A 19,793-nucleotide genomic window follows, 5' to 3' on the forward strand; every position below is an offset into this window, starting at 1 on the left:
AGCCTGAGTCTTTGTCTAGTTTCCAGTCTGTCTAATAAAGTGTGCTGCATGTGGATCCTGCTTCCTCCTCGTTTCTACCGCATCGTGACAGAAGAACTCACCGCACAAGATCCAGCAGTATGTTCACCAGTGTCTCTTCCCCAGCCACCGAGCGGGAGAGAGGACATTCCTTTGAGGGGACCCGGTTGGTCAAATTTCGCGGGACCCGTGGAGCCCAGAGCTTCCTTCGCCGCTAGTCCCGTCCAGCACAGAGCTTCCTTCGCCGCTGGTCCCGTCCAGCACAGAGCTTCCTTCGCCGCTGGTCCCGTCCAGCCCAGAGCTTCCTTCGCCGCTGGTCCCGTCCTGCCCAGAGCTTCCTTCGCCGCTAGTCCCGTCCAACCCAGAGCTTCCTTCGCCGCTAGTCCCGTCCAACCCAGAGCTTCCTTCGCCGCTGGTCCCGTCCTGCCCAGAGCTTCCTTCGCCGCTAGTCCCGTCCAGCCCAGAGCTTCCTTCGCCGCTAGTCCCGTCCAGCACAGAGCTTCCTTCGCTGCTAGTCCCGTCCAGCCCAGAGCTTCCTTCGCCGCTGGTCCCGTCCAGCCCGGAGCTTCCTTCACCGCTGGCACCGTCCAGCCCAGAGCCCTCGCTTTTGGCACCGTCCAGCCCAGAGCCCTCGCTGCTGGCGCCGTCCAGCCCAAAGCCCTCGCCGCTGGCGACGTCCAGTCCCGAGCCTTCTTCACCGTTGGTCCCGGCCGATCCAAAGACTGTTCACGTCATGTCTGCCCAGCCAGAGACTGTTCACGTCACGTCTGCCCAGTCAGAGACTGTTCACGTCACGTCTGCCCAGTCAGAGACTGTTCACGTCACGTCTGCCCAGTCAGAGACTGTTCACGTCACGTCTGCCCAGCCAAAGACTGTTCACGTCACGTCTGCCCAGTCAGAGACTGTTCACGTCACGTCTGCCCAGTCAGAGACTGTTCACGTCACGTCTGCCCAGCCAAAGACTGTTCACGTCACGTCTGCCCAGTCAGAGACTGTTCACGTCACGTCTTCCCAGTCAGAGACTGTTCACGTCATGTCTTCCCAGTCAGAGACCGTTCACGCCACGTATGTGACCGCAACACTGGCCATTATGGCCACAGCCATGTGGTGTGGGTGGGCTGCGCACACACTGAGCCAGTGTCTGCTGTTCCTGAGCCGGAGCCAGTGTCTGCTGTTCCTGAGCCTGAGACGGTGTCTGTTCCTGAGCCTGAACCGGTGTCTGTTCCTGAGCCTGAACCGTTGTCTGTTCCTGAGCCTGAGCCGGAGTCTGTTCCTGAGCCCGTGTCGGTGTCTGTTCCTGAGCCCATGCCGGTGTCCGTTCCTGAGCCCGAGCCGGTGTCCGTTCCCGAGCCCGAGCCGGTGTCCGTTCCCGAGCCGGTGTCCGTTCCCGAGCCCGAGCCGGTGTCCGTTCCCGAGCCTGAGCCGGTGTCTGTCCCTGAGCCGGTGTCTGTTCCTGAGCCTGAGCCGGTGACTGATCCTGCCTATGACCCCGTAACTACCCTCAAGAAATTTTTTTGGGGGGGGGGGGGGGGGGGGGCAGTAGGTCCTCGCCGTGGCAACTTAGGGGCCCACGGCCACCAGAAAGATCCTCACCGCCATGGCCGCCCGAAGGGTCTTCACCGCCCTGGTCGCCCGAAGGGTCTTCACCGCCCTGGTCGCCCGAAGGGTCTTCACCGCCCTGGCCGCCCGAAGGGTCTTCACCGCCCTGGCCGCCCCAAAGGTCGTCACCGCCCCGGGCCGCCCGAAAGGTCGTCACCGCCCCGGGCCGCCCGAAGGGTCTTCTCCACCGTGGCCACCTGAACTGCCTGCTCCACCCTGGTCGCCTGCACAGCCTGGTCTGCCCACGCTCCATGGCCCAGGTCCGCCATGACTATGTCCTGGTCCCGTTCCCCTGTGCGGGCCTGGCCCTCCATCCCTCCCCCGGGACCACCTCCGCGTCACCACCCTCCTGAACTATTTTTTTTGTTTTGATGGGCGTCGGGAGCCCCCCATGGGGGGGGGAGGGGGAGGGGGGGGCTATGTCACGGTTTGGGTTTTGGGTTTTGTGTCTTGTTCCTTGTTCTTGTATGTCATGTGATTCCCTGTTTGCCATGTGTCTTGTCTATTGTTCCCAGGAGTTTCTCGTTAGCCACGCCCCCTTGTTATCTCGTTTAGCTTGTTTGTCCTTGTATTTAAGCCCTGTGTTTCAGTTCAGTCCTTTTGAGTTCTTATGTTGTTATCGTCGATGTTGGTCGTGCTTTCCCTGAGTTCTGTTCATAGCCTGAGTCTTTGTCTAGTTTCCAGTCTGTCTAATAAAGTGTGCTGCATGTGGATCCTGCTTCCTCCTTGTTTCTACCGCATCGTGACACTCACGGTGTCTATGGCTAGCTTCCAGCTTTCTGCTGCTTCTCTTTCAAGCTAGTGACGAAACGCGCTCTGTAGCGCTGTGTGTTCGCTTTCGGCTACTGTAGAAACATGACGTCGACCTTCATAGAAGGGGGTGCCCGCGGTTATGTAGATATAAATGTCTCATTCTAAGGTAATAAAAACATTACGGTTTATTAAGTAAGTTCTTTATACACCACTGAAACCATAGTTATGGATGTCATATTGCATTTATGTTAATAGATACTCAAAATTTTTACACATTGCACCTTTAACATTAAATTCTTCATATGCTTCTTGTTTCTGTGGTTTAACAACCCTCTGTTGATCTTTGGTCATTTTTGACAGAAAAAATGTAACGTTTTGGTTTTTAGAATTTTTTACTTCATGAAACTTGGTAAAGGTTGTGGCACTTTCTATGTGAAGAAGAATTATGGACATTTCGAAAAGTTTAAATGGTCCTGGCTTTGATTTTCTCTCAGTTTTAGAGTGAAACATGATTTGGTAAATATATAAACTTCATATAAAAATGTAAAATTGCATTTTTGTCATTTTCCATAATAATAAACTTCAACTTCTAACTTAACTTTTTTGTACTTTTTTCACCTCAACAATAATCTGCCATGTGTCTTCTTTAAAAAGAGACCAAACAAAGCATTCAAGATATCCACAGTTTAATGCTATGCTATCATAGTCTATGCTCAAAAAGTGATTAACAGGTAATAGATGGATTACTGCATAAGTATAATTTAGTACCATAGAATCCCCCCAAAATACAAAATATTAAATAAAAAAACATGATCGAATTAGTAAGAAATAGTACATTCATTGGAAATGTCATTTTTGATCGCTACGTGAGGAGCACTACAGATTATAATAAAAGCCGGATAAAGAGTCAGTTGTGAGTTAACATTAACATGAGTCGGCATGAATTCTGGTCCATTTTAGACGTTTATTGTAGTCAAAAATTCACTCACAAGAGGTGATTATCATGTAAAACTACTAACCAAGTCAAGTTGTTTATTGTCATGTCTTTGCAGTGCAGATTATAAAGTATAGCATGTGTGAAGTCTATGTTTTGGGAACAGTGGGATCGTGGGGTGGATGGGAAGTCACTTTCACATAATGAGGAGATCACCTGTCAAAGGTAAAGGTTCTTTATTGTCACCTATCTTTCAATGAAGATCCATTAACATCCATGTCTATTCCACAAAAGGTTCTTCATAGTGGAAAAAAAATGTTCTTTAGGTTTTTAAAACTTCACACTAACAACAACAACTAAAAAGGTTATTTTAAGAACTGGTCACTGAGAGGTTCTTCTATGGCATCGCTGTGAAATCCTCGTTTTGGAGCCATATGGCAGTGGTGTCTATAGACTGTGGTATGAATGGCCTTTGGTGATGCTGGGGTTTCTCATGTTGACCCTCTGGTGGTAGATGTCTTGGGCTGTAATGGTGATAGTCTGCAGTTTTTAGTGCTTTATGATCCTGGGCAGAGCTGTTGCCGTAACATACTGTGATACAGACAAGGATATACTCTCAGTATGTTCAACTAATGAGACTATCCTTCCCTTCAGAAGTAATAAGTATTGATTAGTTGAGAGGAAACAATATACTGTTGACTTTGAAGATAGACAAACAAAACTCTTGAATATCTTTATCAAATCCAGCAACTCGTTCTTCCTCCGAAGTGCTCATTGTAGCAGATAGCAAATATGATTTTGTCCCAGTAGGCTGATTAAAACCTGTGCAGTCTGACTCTTGAATAATATGGAAAGCAGAGGATGCAGTTTTGTGAAAGCCTTTTCCATTTTGTGTGCAGCATACATAGTTCACCCAAAAATCATCATCGAATCTGTCATTGTGGACCTTGACAGTCAGAGTGGTTGACATCTCCACTGACAATACCTTTTTTGTTCCATGACTAGCCGCAAAAGATGTCCAAGATCTGTGGCTTTCATATTTGAAAAGCAAAACTGGCTTATAATCATATTCATGATCCAATTTCACCATCTGTGTTCCTGTTACAGTAATGCAGTTATTGATGGTTATGTGTAGCTCAAGGCCACATGAAGATACCGTAATATAGCAGAACTGAATCTTTGGTGAACAGGAATCCCATTTGGGCATATTTTTCCCTCTTCTCTAGTGCAAGTTAAGCCTGTGGGTTTGGGATATTGAAGCACTTCACTATCCGATCCGATTTCAAAACAATTCTTGAGGTTTTTTTTCCCTATTAACTAATTTGTTTATCGATTTTGAATCTTACATTTAATTGTACAATTTCTTTTATTTAAATTCTCATGTAATTATAAGTACATTTTAAAATAAAATAAAAAATTTAATTAATAAATTAATTAGAATTTTCAACTGACTAAATATACCTTTAAAACATACAAGCAAATAGTAAATAATAAAGAGGAACAAAGAAACATATTACAAGCAATAAACAAAGAGCGCTTTCAGTATCTGAACGTTTTCCAGTCAAGAGCAGTGAGTGATTTTTCTCTTTCTCAGCTTTATTGCTGTTTTTTATTACCACTGATGACATCATAGACAGCGGGAGATCTATAGGCCGCATTCACATTAATGCGCATATCTAATTTGACAGATCAGATGTTTGTCCTGTCTGTTTAATCCCGTAAGACATAATTGACTGTGTTTGCAATCATCTCTTGTCATAAAAGCATTGTGAGATGTAAGTGCGTTTAACCTCTTACACGGAGACGCACACGTGAGCATTTGAAAGCTGCTGTTGGTCAGCAGGTTCCCTGTAGCATTTGGAAGGTAAAACACTGAAAGTGAAAAGGCCGCACTTTGTAAATGTAACATCAAGCAAAGTGCACGATTCTCACCGCGCATATCCTGTGCAATGCAGCCTGTGATTGCCCTTGTAATTTGCTTCAACCTTTTTGAACTGTTCGGACGATTATTTTATGGAGTGTGTGTGTGTGTGGAATTGAAAGCAAGCAGAATACGACTGTTTCGAGAGCATCTGCGGTTAAAAACTAAACTAAGAATCGATTCAGAATCATCGAAGAGAGAATCGTGATGCACCTGATGCCAAGTCTGACAGAGGTTAGGTGTTTGAGGACACTGACAATTTCCAAAAGCCCTTATGCTTTCCTGTACTTCCCCATGGATTCCTGACATCCAGTCAGTTGTCTGATACTGATAGAACACATTATCCTAGAAGAGTCTAACAACATTTCACTCATCTGTTTCACAGCGGTCAGAGATTTCAGATTTCTGTTTCATATGTGGTGGCTAATTGTGAAGTAGCAAATTGAAAATGAGTCCTGCCCGATGTCAGAAGCAATTAGTTGGCATACAAGAACTCCCTATAATGCACCGGTATGACAGCATAGAGCAGTAAAGATCTGTTGAACAGCTGAGGCTTCTGGACCAGCATGCAAGTCTAGACTCAATCCTAGCAGAAACTCCTTGCAGAAGGCAGACGCAAAATGTGTGGGGAAGCTATTTCTAGCTATCATTCTAGTGAATGAGAAACAGCTGCAGTGTTTGAGTAAACCGCCATAGAGCTATTGTCGCTAAAGAGCTAGAACTAGTGAATGAATTTTACAGGTTTCATAGAAAGAGAATGATGTGAGTCAAATCAGTGGCTATATGAGTACTATAATGGTTGCGGTACAAAATAGCTCAATAGGAGAGGCAATGCAAACACAAAGACATGAGAAAAAACATAATAATTGTGGAAAGCAGGGTGGGGCCGAGAGCTGTGGGAACAGAGCGAGGCCGGTGGCGCGAGTGTTAATGATCGTCACCTGTGCGTCACACCGGTCTCGAGTACCACGGAGGAACTCCGGAAGGATAAAAGGACGAGTGACGACAGTGAAGAGAGGGGACCAGGCCTGGGACATTTATGTTTTTGTTTTTGTTTTAGTTTATGCGGCAGTCGTCCATGAGGGGTTGCCACTTTACTTTCGTTTTGTTTTTTATGTTTATTCTATTTTTAAAGTTATGTTTAACATTCACCTGTTCCCGCCTCCTCCTTTCCTTGTCTACAAGCCTTTGTTACAATCATTTTTTTTTTATTTAATAGATCTAAGTTTAGGCCTACAGTATATGCTTCAGTTTGTTTTCTTATTAAGTTTGAAAACCCACATTTGAAAACTCAAGGCCAAAATCAAGCTGCATTTCCACCGTCAGGCCAATAGCCCCGCAACGCAACTCTTAAACCTGCCCAAAGTCCAAAGTATACTTTAGGTGTTTTTTTATGCATACACTAGCGCAGTGGTTCCCAAACCTGTCCTCACGGCACCCCAACACTGCACGTTTTCTTTATCTCCCTAATCAAACACACCTGATTCAACTCATCAGCTCATTATCACATGGGTTAATGAGCTGATGAGTTGAATCAGGTGTGTTTGATTAGGGAGATAAAGAAAACGTGCAGTGTTGGGGTGCCGTGAAGACAGGTTTGGGAACCACTGCACTAGCGTATGTGTACAGTTGAACTCATAACCTTTCAAACCGCACTCCATTTGATAGCATGCGTGAATGCTGCCGGTTGACACTTGCGCTCTTGAAAGTTTAATCTTTGACCAGTGTCTGCGCTATTTTTCTCCAGAAGTTATGACCAATAAAAATGTATTTTACTCTTTTAAACTAAAGTTTCACAACCCCATCACACAAATGCTTGTCAATGTGGGCTTCTATTGATGTTGCAGTCTCTTTATTTCCGCTTTCGATTGTTCGATTATTCCCGGGCCAGTGTTGCCACCTTGTGGAACAGCCGATTGAGCAAAACAAATTCAATGTGCATGTGCGACCTGCGCACACAAAGTAATTAATATTGGTAACAAAATAAAAAATCATATGGCGTGCGTACGGTACACGCGTTCTATTCTGGTGACGGAATTTGCAACATGCACTGTAAGAGGCTTTAAAGGGGTAGTTACACTAAAATAAAAAATGAAGTCATAAATTACTCATTATTTTTGTCACTGCATTGTTCCTCATGACAAATGGTAGCAAACTGAAACTTGAAATTGTCATTACTATTCTTAAGCTTCAAATAAAATCTCTTTACATAATTATACAAATTAATAAACAATACTAGTATAATTTGAAAAGAAAAAATGCATTTTACAGGTTGTGGATTCTTGGAAAGCACAATTCATAACTTCATAATTTGTAGCTCCTTTTGTTGATCCTTTTTCTTTATGTTTCTTTTTTTTCTTTTTTCTTTTTTACAATTATATCAATGTCCATGACCCAATCAAATTCTGATGGTTCAAATCATACTTCATTACCACTGTTTCACTTATACATCACATTACAATAGTCAAATGCATTACAGTCGTCTTTAAAACATTACTATAAAGGGTTATTGTAGTATTCATTAATATTTTAACTAGTATTAATGTTGTGCTTATTTTTCTTTGTCTAGGATCACATAATCTGAAGAGTAATCGAATGCTGTATGGTGTCGCAGATGCTGCCTTACACACATCCTCCACAGCTGCTGCAGAGAGCACGAAGAGAGGCAATTCGTACTGTCACAGTGTTAAATTGGCCTTAAAGAAGCACTACTTACCACGGCCACTGTCAACACGGACTCCTTTAGAGAACCACCCAACTGATGAGTCCTCAAACTACACAATATCCTTCACACCCTGTGCTGCCAAGGGCTTGAGCCCCCTGGGCCTTTCCAAGAAGACCGCAATCAGATCCATTTCACCATGATAGAACCTGCGAGCATCCCTGGGCTCACACAGGACTGTTTGCCTCAGCAGAGTCCCACCTGTCCAGGCTGCTTTATTGAGACTAAGGATTTGTCCAATGTAGAGGCCCTCAAAATGGCTGACATGACCCGGGACTACACCACCTGCCCTATCTCTGATATTAACATTCAATGTATGAGCACAAGTGAAACAGTAAGTTATGGAGAAGCGCTGCTCTCGGATCAGCTTTTGAGCTTTCCTGTCCCCAAAACCCAGCTGGTAGAGAAGAAGGACACAGAGAAAATAGACTTAGATGATTCAGCCTCCAAAAACCTGTATGAGGGTCTGCTATTAGACAAGTGCAATGGTGACGATGGCTTGCTTACCAATCCAAATCAGGACTGGGGCTATTTTGAGTCCTTCATTAGCGAGAGTAAGATGGAATTGCTGGATCTCTGCTCCAAGAACGAGTTATCCGTAAATCTCTTCTCTGAAGAGGACGTGGGCAATTATATGTTTGATGATGATGATGATTCCACTCTGAGCAGTGATGTGTGCTCGCTAAAGATCCGCTACGAGTCCTTCCAGGACAACATGAGGGAGAAAACCAATGTTCTGCAAGAAGAAACTCAGTTCAACTTTTTCCCAAGTGTCTTGGTAAACTGCACAAAGAAAGAGAGTTGTGGGGTAAAGCGAGTTGTGGATGATCTACCACCAAAATCAGAGGAGCTTGGATTCCAAAATGACAGCAAAGGGGATGAAAATGACTGCTCCATAGAGCAGACACCCGATTATAACCCCAAAATGAACTACTTCATTGATTCAAGCACCTCAGCTGAAGACTCAGGGGAGTATAGTGATGACAGCTCCTCCACCGTTTCCTCTCTTGACACCTTCCAAGACAACAGGCCTAAAAACTTGTTCTCACGAAAGAACGCAAGCTGCTCAAACCATCTGAACTATGGATTACGGGCCAAGAGAAAAGTTAGGTATAGTGATGACTACTTGTATTATGTTGAGTCTACTGATGGGGAAAGAAACATTGAAAAGCGAGAGAAACTACAGATTGGTCCAAAACAAGAAGAGGATCTTGACTGGTGCCCTAAAAAGAGACGAAAATACTCGCGGAAGGATCCACCTGTAATAATCAAATACATTATTGTAAACCGGTTCAAAGGAGACAAATGCATGGCTGTAAAGCTGGGCAGAATCAAATCAGCCGACACGACAGTAAGCTTAAATGAGGATAAAATCAACAAATATGAGAAGCTTGCACCTCTGAAGGATTTCTGGCAGGAGAAACAGAGAGAGAGAGAGGAACAGCTTAAGCTGGCAGCAGGAGGTAAACACAATTCTCACCATCATGCCTTTAGTTCGAGTCCCTCCAAAAGAAAATACAAGCTAGCAAACAGGCTTAGAATTCAGAGAATTCATACTGTGGAGCAATCACCCAACACACAGGGCCCCTTTGCCTCTGATCCCAGGCAGGAGGTTTCTTCTACAGATGAAACTGCCTCCACGGGAATGCCATTAACAATAGCCACCAGCTGTGCAAGCACATTAGACCCCAATGACATCATGCACACTGCCACCCGGAAGAGCAGATCACAAGAGAGGGAGGAAGGCAGAATAGGAAATAAAATATTCAGAATACAGAAATTCAGAAGCGAAGCCAGACTTAGAAGCAAGAAAATGAGAGACCTTGTGGAGAATAGCGAGAGCGTGACAGACCTGACAGAAGTTTGCTCGCTGCAGAAAAATATGGACGCAGTAGGAGGTGCTGAAGATAAAAAAGTCAGCCCAGCTGCACACAGTCCCCATTTGTGTGAGAGTCAAACAGCTAATGCCTCTGAAAAATTTGCTTTTGTGACTACCACCTGCTCCCCTAACAAAGAGGCATCGTCTGAGAATATGGCTACAAGTGTTTCCGTTATCCCAGGAGGCTACCTGCAAACATTGTTAGATGCCTCTGATTCTTCAGGTAGCACTGGCATCCAGTTTTTCCCTCAGCAGACCCACCACTCACTGGATCTCTCTTTGGAAAAGCAGCAATTCACCTCAATTCAGCTAGCACAAAGTTGTGTCCTTTCTCCACCATCAGAATCAGAGCTCCAACAGTCACCCCAGAATTGTCCAACTCTTACCCAGATGTGGCACCCGCAGCTTGGTCCCAACCAGCAGTTTGGTGCTGCAGATATTGTTGAATCTGCGATCCAACCCAACAGCTTCACTGGAGAGATGGCTATGCCAATGTCTGAGAGTCTGACTGTGTCGGGCTATAGCCAGCTGAGTCTGGAGAGCAACAGAATGCTTTATGAAAAGAATTACATGCCTGAGCAGCCATTGCCTCCTGATGCTGAGTTTCAGATATGTCAGGGGCAGCCACAGTTTCAAAGAGCCACACTGCACACCGACAACGGCCGACTCATCAGTTTCGACTCAGTTGGCTCATTGTCAGCTACTTCTAGCAATTACAGCTCTCTGAGTCTGAAGTCCTGCGAGAAAGATGGTGAGGATGATGTGAATGAGAACTTTATGGCCCACTGCAGTCCCAAACTGGTGATTCAGCAGAGTATCGAAGCAATCACACCCCTGAGGGAGTCCACAGACTTGCTGGATATCTCCAACTTCACTCCCGATAAATTCAGACACACATCATTGTCAGAACTCTCTCCTCCAGAGACTCCTAATTTATCCCCTCAAGTTACGGGCCGTGAGATGAGGATAGCTGGGAAGGCCACTGACCTCCAGGATGGGGCTAAGATGTCATGCACCAAAGACGTGGACTGGAACTGCAAAATGATCGAGCAGCGAGATCTGTCTAGATATTCAGTAGATGGTCATGAGTATGAATTGCACATTTTTAATGGTGAAGACAACTTAAGCCTGGGGACGAAGGAGGAAAATCTTGCTGACTTTGACGGTGATATGATGAGTGCAATTAAGGGGACCAAGGCAAAAAAGAAAAATACAAACAAACAAACTGCAGGGCAGGGAACCAAAAAAAGCAAAGCCCCAAGAGCTCCTAAGGCAGAAAAGGGCAAAATTCCACGTCAGACATCAAGAGCATCTAAAAAGTTAAAGGCTTTACTGGATGAGAAGGGTGGTAAAGGCCGGACTGAGGGCGCTGCTCATCCACTACTGGACAGTGGCTCTGAGGAATGGACAGGAATAGTTTGTTCAGAGAGCAAAAGTCAAGCCCACGATGACCAGCGAGAGTTTGAAGAGCCATCCAACATCTTGTCAAATATTGTCTCAGGGATGGCCGAAGTACAGAGATTCATGATGGCCTCTGTTGAGCCAATATGGGGCCCTGCAGCAAATGTCTGCTTGCCCTCAGAGGCTAACAGCCTCAAGTTAAAAACTCTCAAAATCCTTGCAGGAACTTCATCCGACCCGAAGAAGAAAGGCACTTGTGGGGCTAATGGGGGCACAAAAGGCAGAAAAGGTGGGACAAAAGGTGGCAAAAACCAGGCAAAGTTAAATGCCTCCCTGCCTTTTTTCCCTCAGTTGGCTTTGGGCTGTAACGTGTTTGACAAGCCTAGCCTTGGCGTTCCTGGTGTAAATGGGCCTGCGCACAAAAAGATGTACCGTCACAAAACCAGTGCAAAATTCCCTCGGATTGAAAATCTGAAGGGCACGCGACCAGAACGAGACTCAGATAAGGACATATCATTAATGGCATCTTTTGAGAAACTGAGGTAATATTTTATATCTAGCTGCTGATGCACGTTCCTCACTTTCCCACTTCCTCCTCATTTCTTGACTCAAGACCAGAGATGCATGGATTTACGTTATTCTTAAGTACCCCCTTCTTCTTTTTGCCCCCGAAGAGGATATTGATATCTTGCATGAGAAACTTCTTGTACTCGCAAACTACCTATTGATTGATTGTGCAAGGCTTGATTGAGATTTTAAATGACCATGGCTGCATTTTTCTTCTGCATTCTTGTTTTTGCTGTTTTTTTCCCCCTCGCAGTTGCTGATTAGTTTTTGTCTGAAGAAAAGGAAAAACTTTGATAAGTGCAAATTCTCTTTTTGGACCTTTTTTTGTTCAGTTCTCAGTGAATCTTGCTGCCCTCATGTAATTATATTTCTCTCTTCAAACATGTAGCTATTAAAATGTCTTTGTGTGAAACAAGCTCCCAATTTGATTATGTATGCTGAAACAGATGCCCTCTCGACTCTTTACTGCCTGACTTTTTTAAGTGTGAATTGCTCAGCCCCTTGTCTAAGATAACAACATCCTTGATATATCCCTAAACATTGTCAGCACACAATGGGACCATTTTGTATTAAAGACATATCAGATTAATGTTGTTCTAATTACTTTCTTACTGTTGGAATGTACTTATGATTTTCTCTTATCTACTATGCTTTTTACAGGAGTTGTACTGGAAAAGGTTTAAATGGACATTTCTATGCCATGGAAATCCTCAAATGCTTCATTTTTGAATTTTTTTTTACAGTATCTTTACTGTATCACTCTACAGAAATGCACTCTATAAAATGAAACATGAATTCTATTCGTGTCCCAAATATAAATGATCTGTGCCCATTTATATTCTGAATGAATACTGGCTGTTCCAATTGCTATCCTAATGAATGCTGGCTGTTCTCTCAAGACTTAACAAGATCTGACATTTCTTTTTGGTTAGTTGTTTTGTCTGTTTTCTTTGGGCACCCTATCGTTTGAAGAGCACCTGCAGCTGACAGTGGTACAACCACTCAACCAAAACAACTAAACTCTGAACTTTTTTTACTTTTCCCACCTTGCTTGCCAAATTCAATGTACCTCGGCATTACTTCTGCTTAGAAACAAAAAGAGAAGAAAAGATTGACTTCTAAACACTGAAGGAAGAAAAATGAGAAAGGTGGACGCAGATAATGTTAATAGAGGATGGTATCAGTTGGTAAGCAATCATTTCACAATCTACTGTAACAGGGACTGGGAACATAATGTTCCATTATTTGGCGTATTTGTTGAATAGAATACTTTGATAATTAAGAAAGTGTAAAGGATGCCTCTTTTCCTTCAACCCACTTTTAAACATTTGCCTTCCGGTTTGCCATAAATGTTTAAGTATCCTGTGCTAACAATTTCATCTGACAACAAGAAGTTGTGAAATTTAAGAAAATATTTTGTTGGACATGCTGGGGTTTTTTTTGTGTGTGTTTTGTTCAGCTTAGTTAAGTTTATTAGTGGAACATAATTAACACATTTGCTTTGCTATTGTTGCAGAATTTCAACCTTTGAAACCAAATTGGTCCTTTCAAAAGCACATTGGCATTTACCACATATAGATTTGTAGATGACACCTTTGATTTAAAAGAGTTGCTCTAGGAGGAGATCTCAGGTAAAGTAATGCCTTACATATAGCTTTTACCTTAGAAAGATTTCACTCCGCCCCGGCCAAGTTTAGCACCAGGATGATGCTGATGGGAAACTGCACATGGGCCGCTCGCCCGACTTGCCTGCCTTCTCTCATTTCTGCCTGTTGTCAACTGAATGTACTTCTAGTTTTTTACAATGTGCCACTGTTAAGCTGCCTCCTCCTACTGGTGCTAAGAAGGTAATTGTATTCTCCCAGAAATGATGAAACAAGGAATATTTGAATTGAAAACCCTACTCCTCTCTTTATGAATGTACAATATATGGTTCTGTTTGATGTATTCACGACACAATTATTTGTCATTAATTGGAATTGCTTTTGCCTTTTTGTTGGAGAAATTATCAAGCTTTATAAATATTGTCTAGAGTTGATACTAGAGGGACTCTCGACATCACAAAAAAATTGTATATTTTTCTCTGTGCCAATTTGTAAGATATTTTGTAAGTGTATATTTTTCTTAGAAAGTGCTGTGAAGTATTAGTATGTGTGTGTGCGTGCGTGTGTGTATGTGTGTGTGTGTGTGTGTGTGTGTGTGTGTGTGAGTAACCTTTTTTGTGCCTCTGTAGGCAGTGAAAAGGATGTATAATGACAAGCTTTTGGTTTTAAAAACCAAAATATTAAGAAACAAAAAATGAAAAGGATAAAGCTCTACCTTTTGTTGCAAGTTTTGTAAGAGGAAAATGATCTTGTTGTGAGAGTGTTGTGTTATTGTGAAAAACACATATAGGCAAAAAAGTTCAGACAAAAATTGTGAACTATTCGCTGTTTTATAGATTTTCTTGTAAATTATTCTTGTATTATTTTATGTTGTATCTGTTGCAAAGGTTTTAAATATTTGTGATCAAGCCTGTATGGTGAAATGTAATATTGGTAACTTGCTGAGTTTTGTAATAATGTTTATGGAGTACATATACAAATTAAAAGAAGATTTTGAATGCTGCCTTTTGAATGTTGTCACATTTCTCCCATGACTGTTTACACGGTTAATGCCTAAAATAAATGTGAACAAAGATGACAATATAGGTGATGTCATGATGTTAAGTTTAAGTTAAGTTTAAGTGTTGATATATATATATATACATGTTATCACGCTTATCATTCAATGTTGCATTCAATGGTACTATACAGTATGTCAACGTTTGTTAAAGTATATGTTGGCATATAAAGTCCTAATTTCTAATCATTTCTTATAGGGGACATTGTTATAGGCCTCTGCAGTGGAATAATGTGACGTATCTCCAAAACGCTGCAGTGATATGGTTTCATATGAGGTGTGCATACAGTGTGGGACATCCCTATAAGAACTAGCCATTGTTTTTCTACTTAGTAGAAATGAAGTCTTTATAGGCATCTGAATGTGACATATCCCCAAAATTGTGCAGTGAAATGCTTTCATATGAGGTAGGCTATGCACATAGTATGGGACATTGCGTGGAATAATAACTGAGTCAGTAATGCATATACAAATAGGCTATTTAGTTGGAGTAACAAATGCCTTTAAGACTAACTGTTATTCCAGGAAAGTAAAACAAATGAAATCGGTATTTAGAAAGAGTAAACTCTTTATGTTGTCTGCTTTTTGCGAATAATTATGCTGTGGTAATTATATAATTATGTGCCCTGCCCGCTCTCCGGGACCTGTACCTGAAAAGGTCAGGTAAACTCATCACAGACTCCACTCTCGCCGGACACAACCATGAGCTGTAGACATCAGGACGGCACTATCGGCACAGGAACAGTTTCTTCCCACAGGCTATTTCACTCTTGAACAGTTAAATGCCTTCCAAGTGCAATGCCCCTCTTTTTTGTGCAATATCCTTGTAAATTCATTTAATATTCATATCCCTTTCAGCTGCAGAAAAGTTAATTAACATGTTTGTTTTCTCTCGTATAATGCGCTTCTATAATGGGGTTTCTAAGCATAGGCCTACTTTAAATAAGTTACAGTAGAATTTTAACGACCAAAACTAGAGATCATATTAATCCCGTTTTGAAGTCACTACATTGGCTACCAGTTAAAGGAATAGGAATTTATTTATTTTCTACTATGGAAGTGAATGGGGTCCATCAAATGTCTAGTTACCGACATTTTTTACCGACATCTTCTTTTGTGTTCAGCAGAAGAAAGAAACTCATATAGGTTTGAAACAACTTGAGGATGAGCAAATGATGACAGAATTTTCATTTTTTAGCGAACTATTCCTTTAAGTATGATTTTAAAGTTCTCGTGCAAAGCAAGGTCTGGCCTCAGGGTAGTCCTATTGATCTCGACTTTTGACACCTTATTTTCCGAACCGAAGTCTTCTCTCAGCAAGGTTTGTTGGTTGTCCAACAATGATACGGTTAATGGTGGACAGAGCTTTTTCTATAGCTCTGTTGTGGAACCAACTTCTAGTTGAAATTTGGGAAGCACATCTCTTGGAATTTTTAAAACACAGTTTATAAAAAAATTAAAATTATATATAGGCCTATATATATATAAACTCACCTAAAGGATTATTAGTAACACCATACTAATACTGTGTTTGACCCCCTTTCGCCTTCAGAACTGCATTAATTCTACGTGGCAATGGCATTGATTCAACAAGGTGCTGAAAGCATTCTTTAGAAATGTTGGCCCATATTGATAGGATATAGCATCTTGCAGTTGATGGAGATTTGTGGGATGCACATCCAGGGCCAAAGATGCTCTATTGAGTTGAGATCTGGTGACTGTGGGGGCCATTTTAGTACAGTGAACTCATTGTCATGTTCAAGAAACCAATTTGAAATGATTCGAGCTTTGTGACATGGTGCATTATCCTGCTGGAAGTAGCCATCAGAGGATGGGTACATGGTGGCCATAAAGGGATGGACATGGTCAGAAACAATGCTCAGGTAGACCGTGGCATTTAAACGATGCCCAATTGACACTAAGGGGCCTAAAGTGTGCCAAGAAAACATCACCCACACCAATACACCACCACCACCAGCCTGCACAGTGGTAACAAGGCATGATGGGATCCATGTTCTCATTCTGTTTATGCCAAATTCTGACTCTACCATCTGAATGTCTCAACAGAAATCGAGACTCATCAGACCAGGCAACATTTTTCCAGTCTTCAACTGTCCAATTTTGGTAAGCTCTTGCAACTTGTAGCCTCTTTTTCCTATTTGTAGTGGAGATGAGTGGTACCCGGTGGAGTCTTCTGCTGTTGTAGCCCATCCGCCTCAAGGTTGTGCGTGTTGTGGCTTCACAAATGCTTTGCTGCATACCTCGGTTGTAACGAGTGGTTATTTCAGTCAAAGTTGCTCTTCTATCAGCTTGAATCAGTCGGCCCATTCTCCTCTGACCTCTAGCATCAACAAGGCATTTTCGTCCACAGGACTGCCGCATACTGGATGTTTTTCCCTTTTCACACCATTCTTTGTAAACCCTAGAAATGGTTGTGCGTGAAAATCCCAGTAACTGAGCAGATTGTGAAATACTCAGACCGGCCCGTCTGGCACCAACAACCATGCCACCCTCAAAATTGCTTAAATCACCTTTCTTTCCCATTCTGACATTCAGTTTGGAGTTCAGGAGATTGTCTTGACCAGGACCACACCCCTAAATGCATTGAAGCAACTGCCATGCTTGGTTGATTAGATAATTGCATTAATGAGAAATTGAACAGGTGTTCCTAATAATCCATTAGGTGAGTGTATATTAAGTTAGCTTGTTGATTGTGATAATCATCGCTGGTTTCTTGTTTATTTTAGTCCACCTATGCTCTATTGTTTAATTTATTTTGTAAATGTTCATTATTTGTAGCTAAATGTTTTTTTCTGACTAAACCAAAAAAAATGTGTTACTCTAATGTTATTATGTCTTGTTATATGAATATGTGTGTATTGGAAGCTTCAATACCAAGGTAAATTCTGTGTGTGTGTATTTTTAAATTGTGTCCGACTTGAGACAGCGCCGACAGCTTTTCCCTATGGCTTTTCCTCGATTGGCTGAATCCACCGCATGACAACGATCACATCCCCTTTAGTTCCACTATCAGCATTTTTATAACAGTAAAATCACTTTTCATGTAGTCATGAGTTATTGTGTCATGTTTATCAAAATAAAACTGATGGGAAAAAAAAGTAGACGCCACTACATTGCTATATAGAAGATCTTGACCAAAAATGTATGCACCTCTTGGTGAAAATGACAGCACAACATTTATTTCCATCAAGAGGTACATATATTTTTGGTCAAGATCTTGTATTGTCAATGCAAGAGTCCAGCACTCTGTAAAGTCTCCTCCTGCACATCCCAAAGACTCTCAGTGAATTTAAGCCTGGACTCTGAGGACCCGATTCATAAGTGGAAAAATGATTCTTCATGATCCTCACAACCCTTCTTTCATAATCTGAGCCTGATGAATCTTGACATTTTCATCCTGGAATATGGCCATGATGTTTCTTCCTACATGGTTGTTTAAGAATGAAAAACACTCAATTAGGGTTAGAAGAACTGTTGCCAAACATATAATATGATAGAAACATAATAATCACTGCAATGATGATCTAATCACTCTTAAGCATTTGCCTATTTATCCTGATAGCAAATCAGCAAAAAAAAAAAAAAAGTATCGTGTTTTTAATACTGCCTCTAACTTCATATTTCTTGCACAATGTTTTGAGCCATCGGTTTGTCAAAAATAGCCTTTGAATGGACACACAGACTTTGACATCAACAATCAAATGACATGGAAAGTGTTTTCTTCGCTCTTTTTTTTTAGCAGGTAAGCTCATTTTTTGTTGTTCTATGCACAGTTATGAAATTTCTGATTTGCATTGATTTGACCCAGAACTTATATGCAACCAATGTTCAGATGAGTCTCCACCCTCCAGTAGAGAAGCGACTTTGACCCTTGACAATCAAGAACAAAGCGTTAAAATGATTTTATTTCAAAACAACAACACCAACAAAAATTCTGAACAACAATATACCCTCAACTTGGACAGATGGGATTTTCAAAGGTTAAGTACATTTATTTATCGACATCATTCAGGAATGAATGTTTTTGTTATGAAGATCTTTTTCATTAAATTCAAAGCGTATTGTAATATTTTGGCTAATATTAAATAGCCAACCAAAAATGAAAATGTCTGTCATCATTTTTTCATGCTTATTGTGGCTTATATTTTGAGTATACATTTAGGGCGGGACTAGGTTTGGTGTATGGGGAATGTTAGCACTCATAAGGGGGGAAAGTTAGCTGTAAAATAGCTAATGAATTATAATGATTTCACTTGACCTAATACTGAACCTAAATAGCAAATCTGCCGGGAATATTTTTCCTTGTTGATGAATATGTTGATGCTTTTGTTTCTTCTGGTATCTCTTTTACAATTTCATAATAAAAGTTAAGCTCTTGATGTTTAGAAACAAAGTGTTAAAGACAATTAATCAGCATGTTAAAACTGCATTTGTATTGTCATTTTGGACAGGCATTGACAAATTTCAGTGTTATTTTGTGTAATAATGACTATATTGAAAGATCCATAATGTTTTAGCAGTATAACTATATGGGTTTGATATACAGCTCTGGAAAAAACATCGAAGAGTTCAGAAATCAATATTTGGTGGAATAACCCCTGATTTCCAGTCACGGCTTAAGTCCTGGCATGTTCTCCACCAGTCGGTCACATTGCTGAGGCACATTTGCTTTATATCACTCCTGGTGAAAAACTTCAAGCAGTTTGTCTCTATTTTTAATGTCTGGTGAAGCTCTTGATCACGTTCCAGAAGTGTTCAGTGGTTCAGGTCTGGAGATTGTGATGGCCATGACAGGGTCTTGATCTGGTGCTCCTCCATCCTCAGCTCCATTGTCCTGGCTGTGTGGATTGGAGCTTTGTCCTGCGGGAAAAACCAAACCTTCCAGTTGGGGAACATTGTCAGAGCCTTACTGAAGAATTAAGGTTATTCCACCGAATATTGAACTCTTCCTAAGTTAAAACATTAGAAATGTGTTGTTTAAAAAATAATATAAACTTGTTTGCTTTGCATTATTAGAGGTCTGCAAAATATGGCATCTTTTTTCCCGTTATTTTGACCTGTTGTCATTTTCTGCAAATAAATGTTCTAAATGACAATATTTTTATTTGAAATTTGGAAGAAATGTTATGTTGTCAGTAGTTTGTAGAATAATAAAAAAAAAAAAAAAGTAATTTGACTCGAACAGATAGGCCTACATAATAATTCCAGAGGAACCGCTAATTTTGCAGTGGTCTCTTAATTTTTTCCAGAGCTGTATTTGATATTATCTCTGGGGCACATTCAAAAGAGAGTCGGATGGAGGTAGCAGCTAAATATT

The 19,793-nt window shown here is 41.6% G+C and overlaps 1 protein-coding gene across 1 annotated transcript in view; it reads left to right on the top strand.

Moving 5' to 3' along the window:
- nexmifb (neurite extension and migration factor b) overlaps positions 1-12,539 on the top strand; it is an 81,019-nt gene extending 68,480 nt beyond the window's left edge. Inside the window, exon 3 of the mRNA XM_056241977.1 lies at positions 7,795-12,539. Coding sequence (XP_056097952.1) covers positions 8,087-11,773 — 3,687 coding nt within the window. The 5' untranslated portion in view covers positions 7,795-8,086 and the 3' untranslated portion in view covers positions 11,774-12,539. The remainder of the gene's footprint in view (positions 1-7,794) is intronic.
- Positions 12,540-19,793: the final 7,254 nt, after the last annotated feature.

The sequence above is a fragment of the Rhinichthys klamathensis genome, unplaced genomic scaffold (genome assembly GCF_029890125.1).
Source record: "Rhinichthys klamathensis goyatoka isolate OS25496 unplaced genomic scaffold, OSU_Roscu_1.1 h1tg000687l_1, whole genome shotgun sequence".
NCBI classification, from domain to species: domain Eukaryota; kingdom Metazoa; phylum Chordata; class Actinopteri; order Cypriniformes; family Leuciscidae; genus Rhinichthys; species Rhinichthys klamathensis.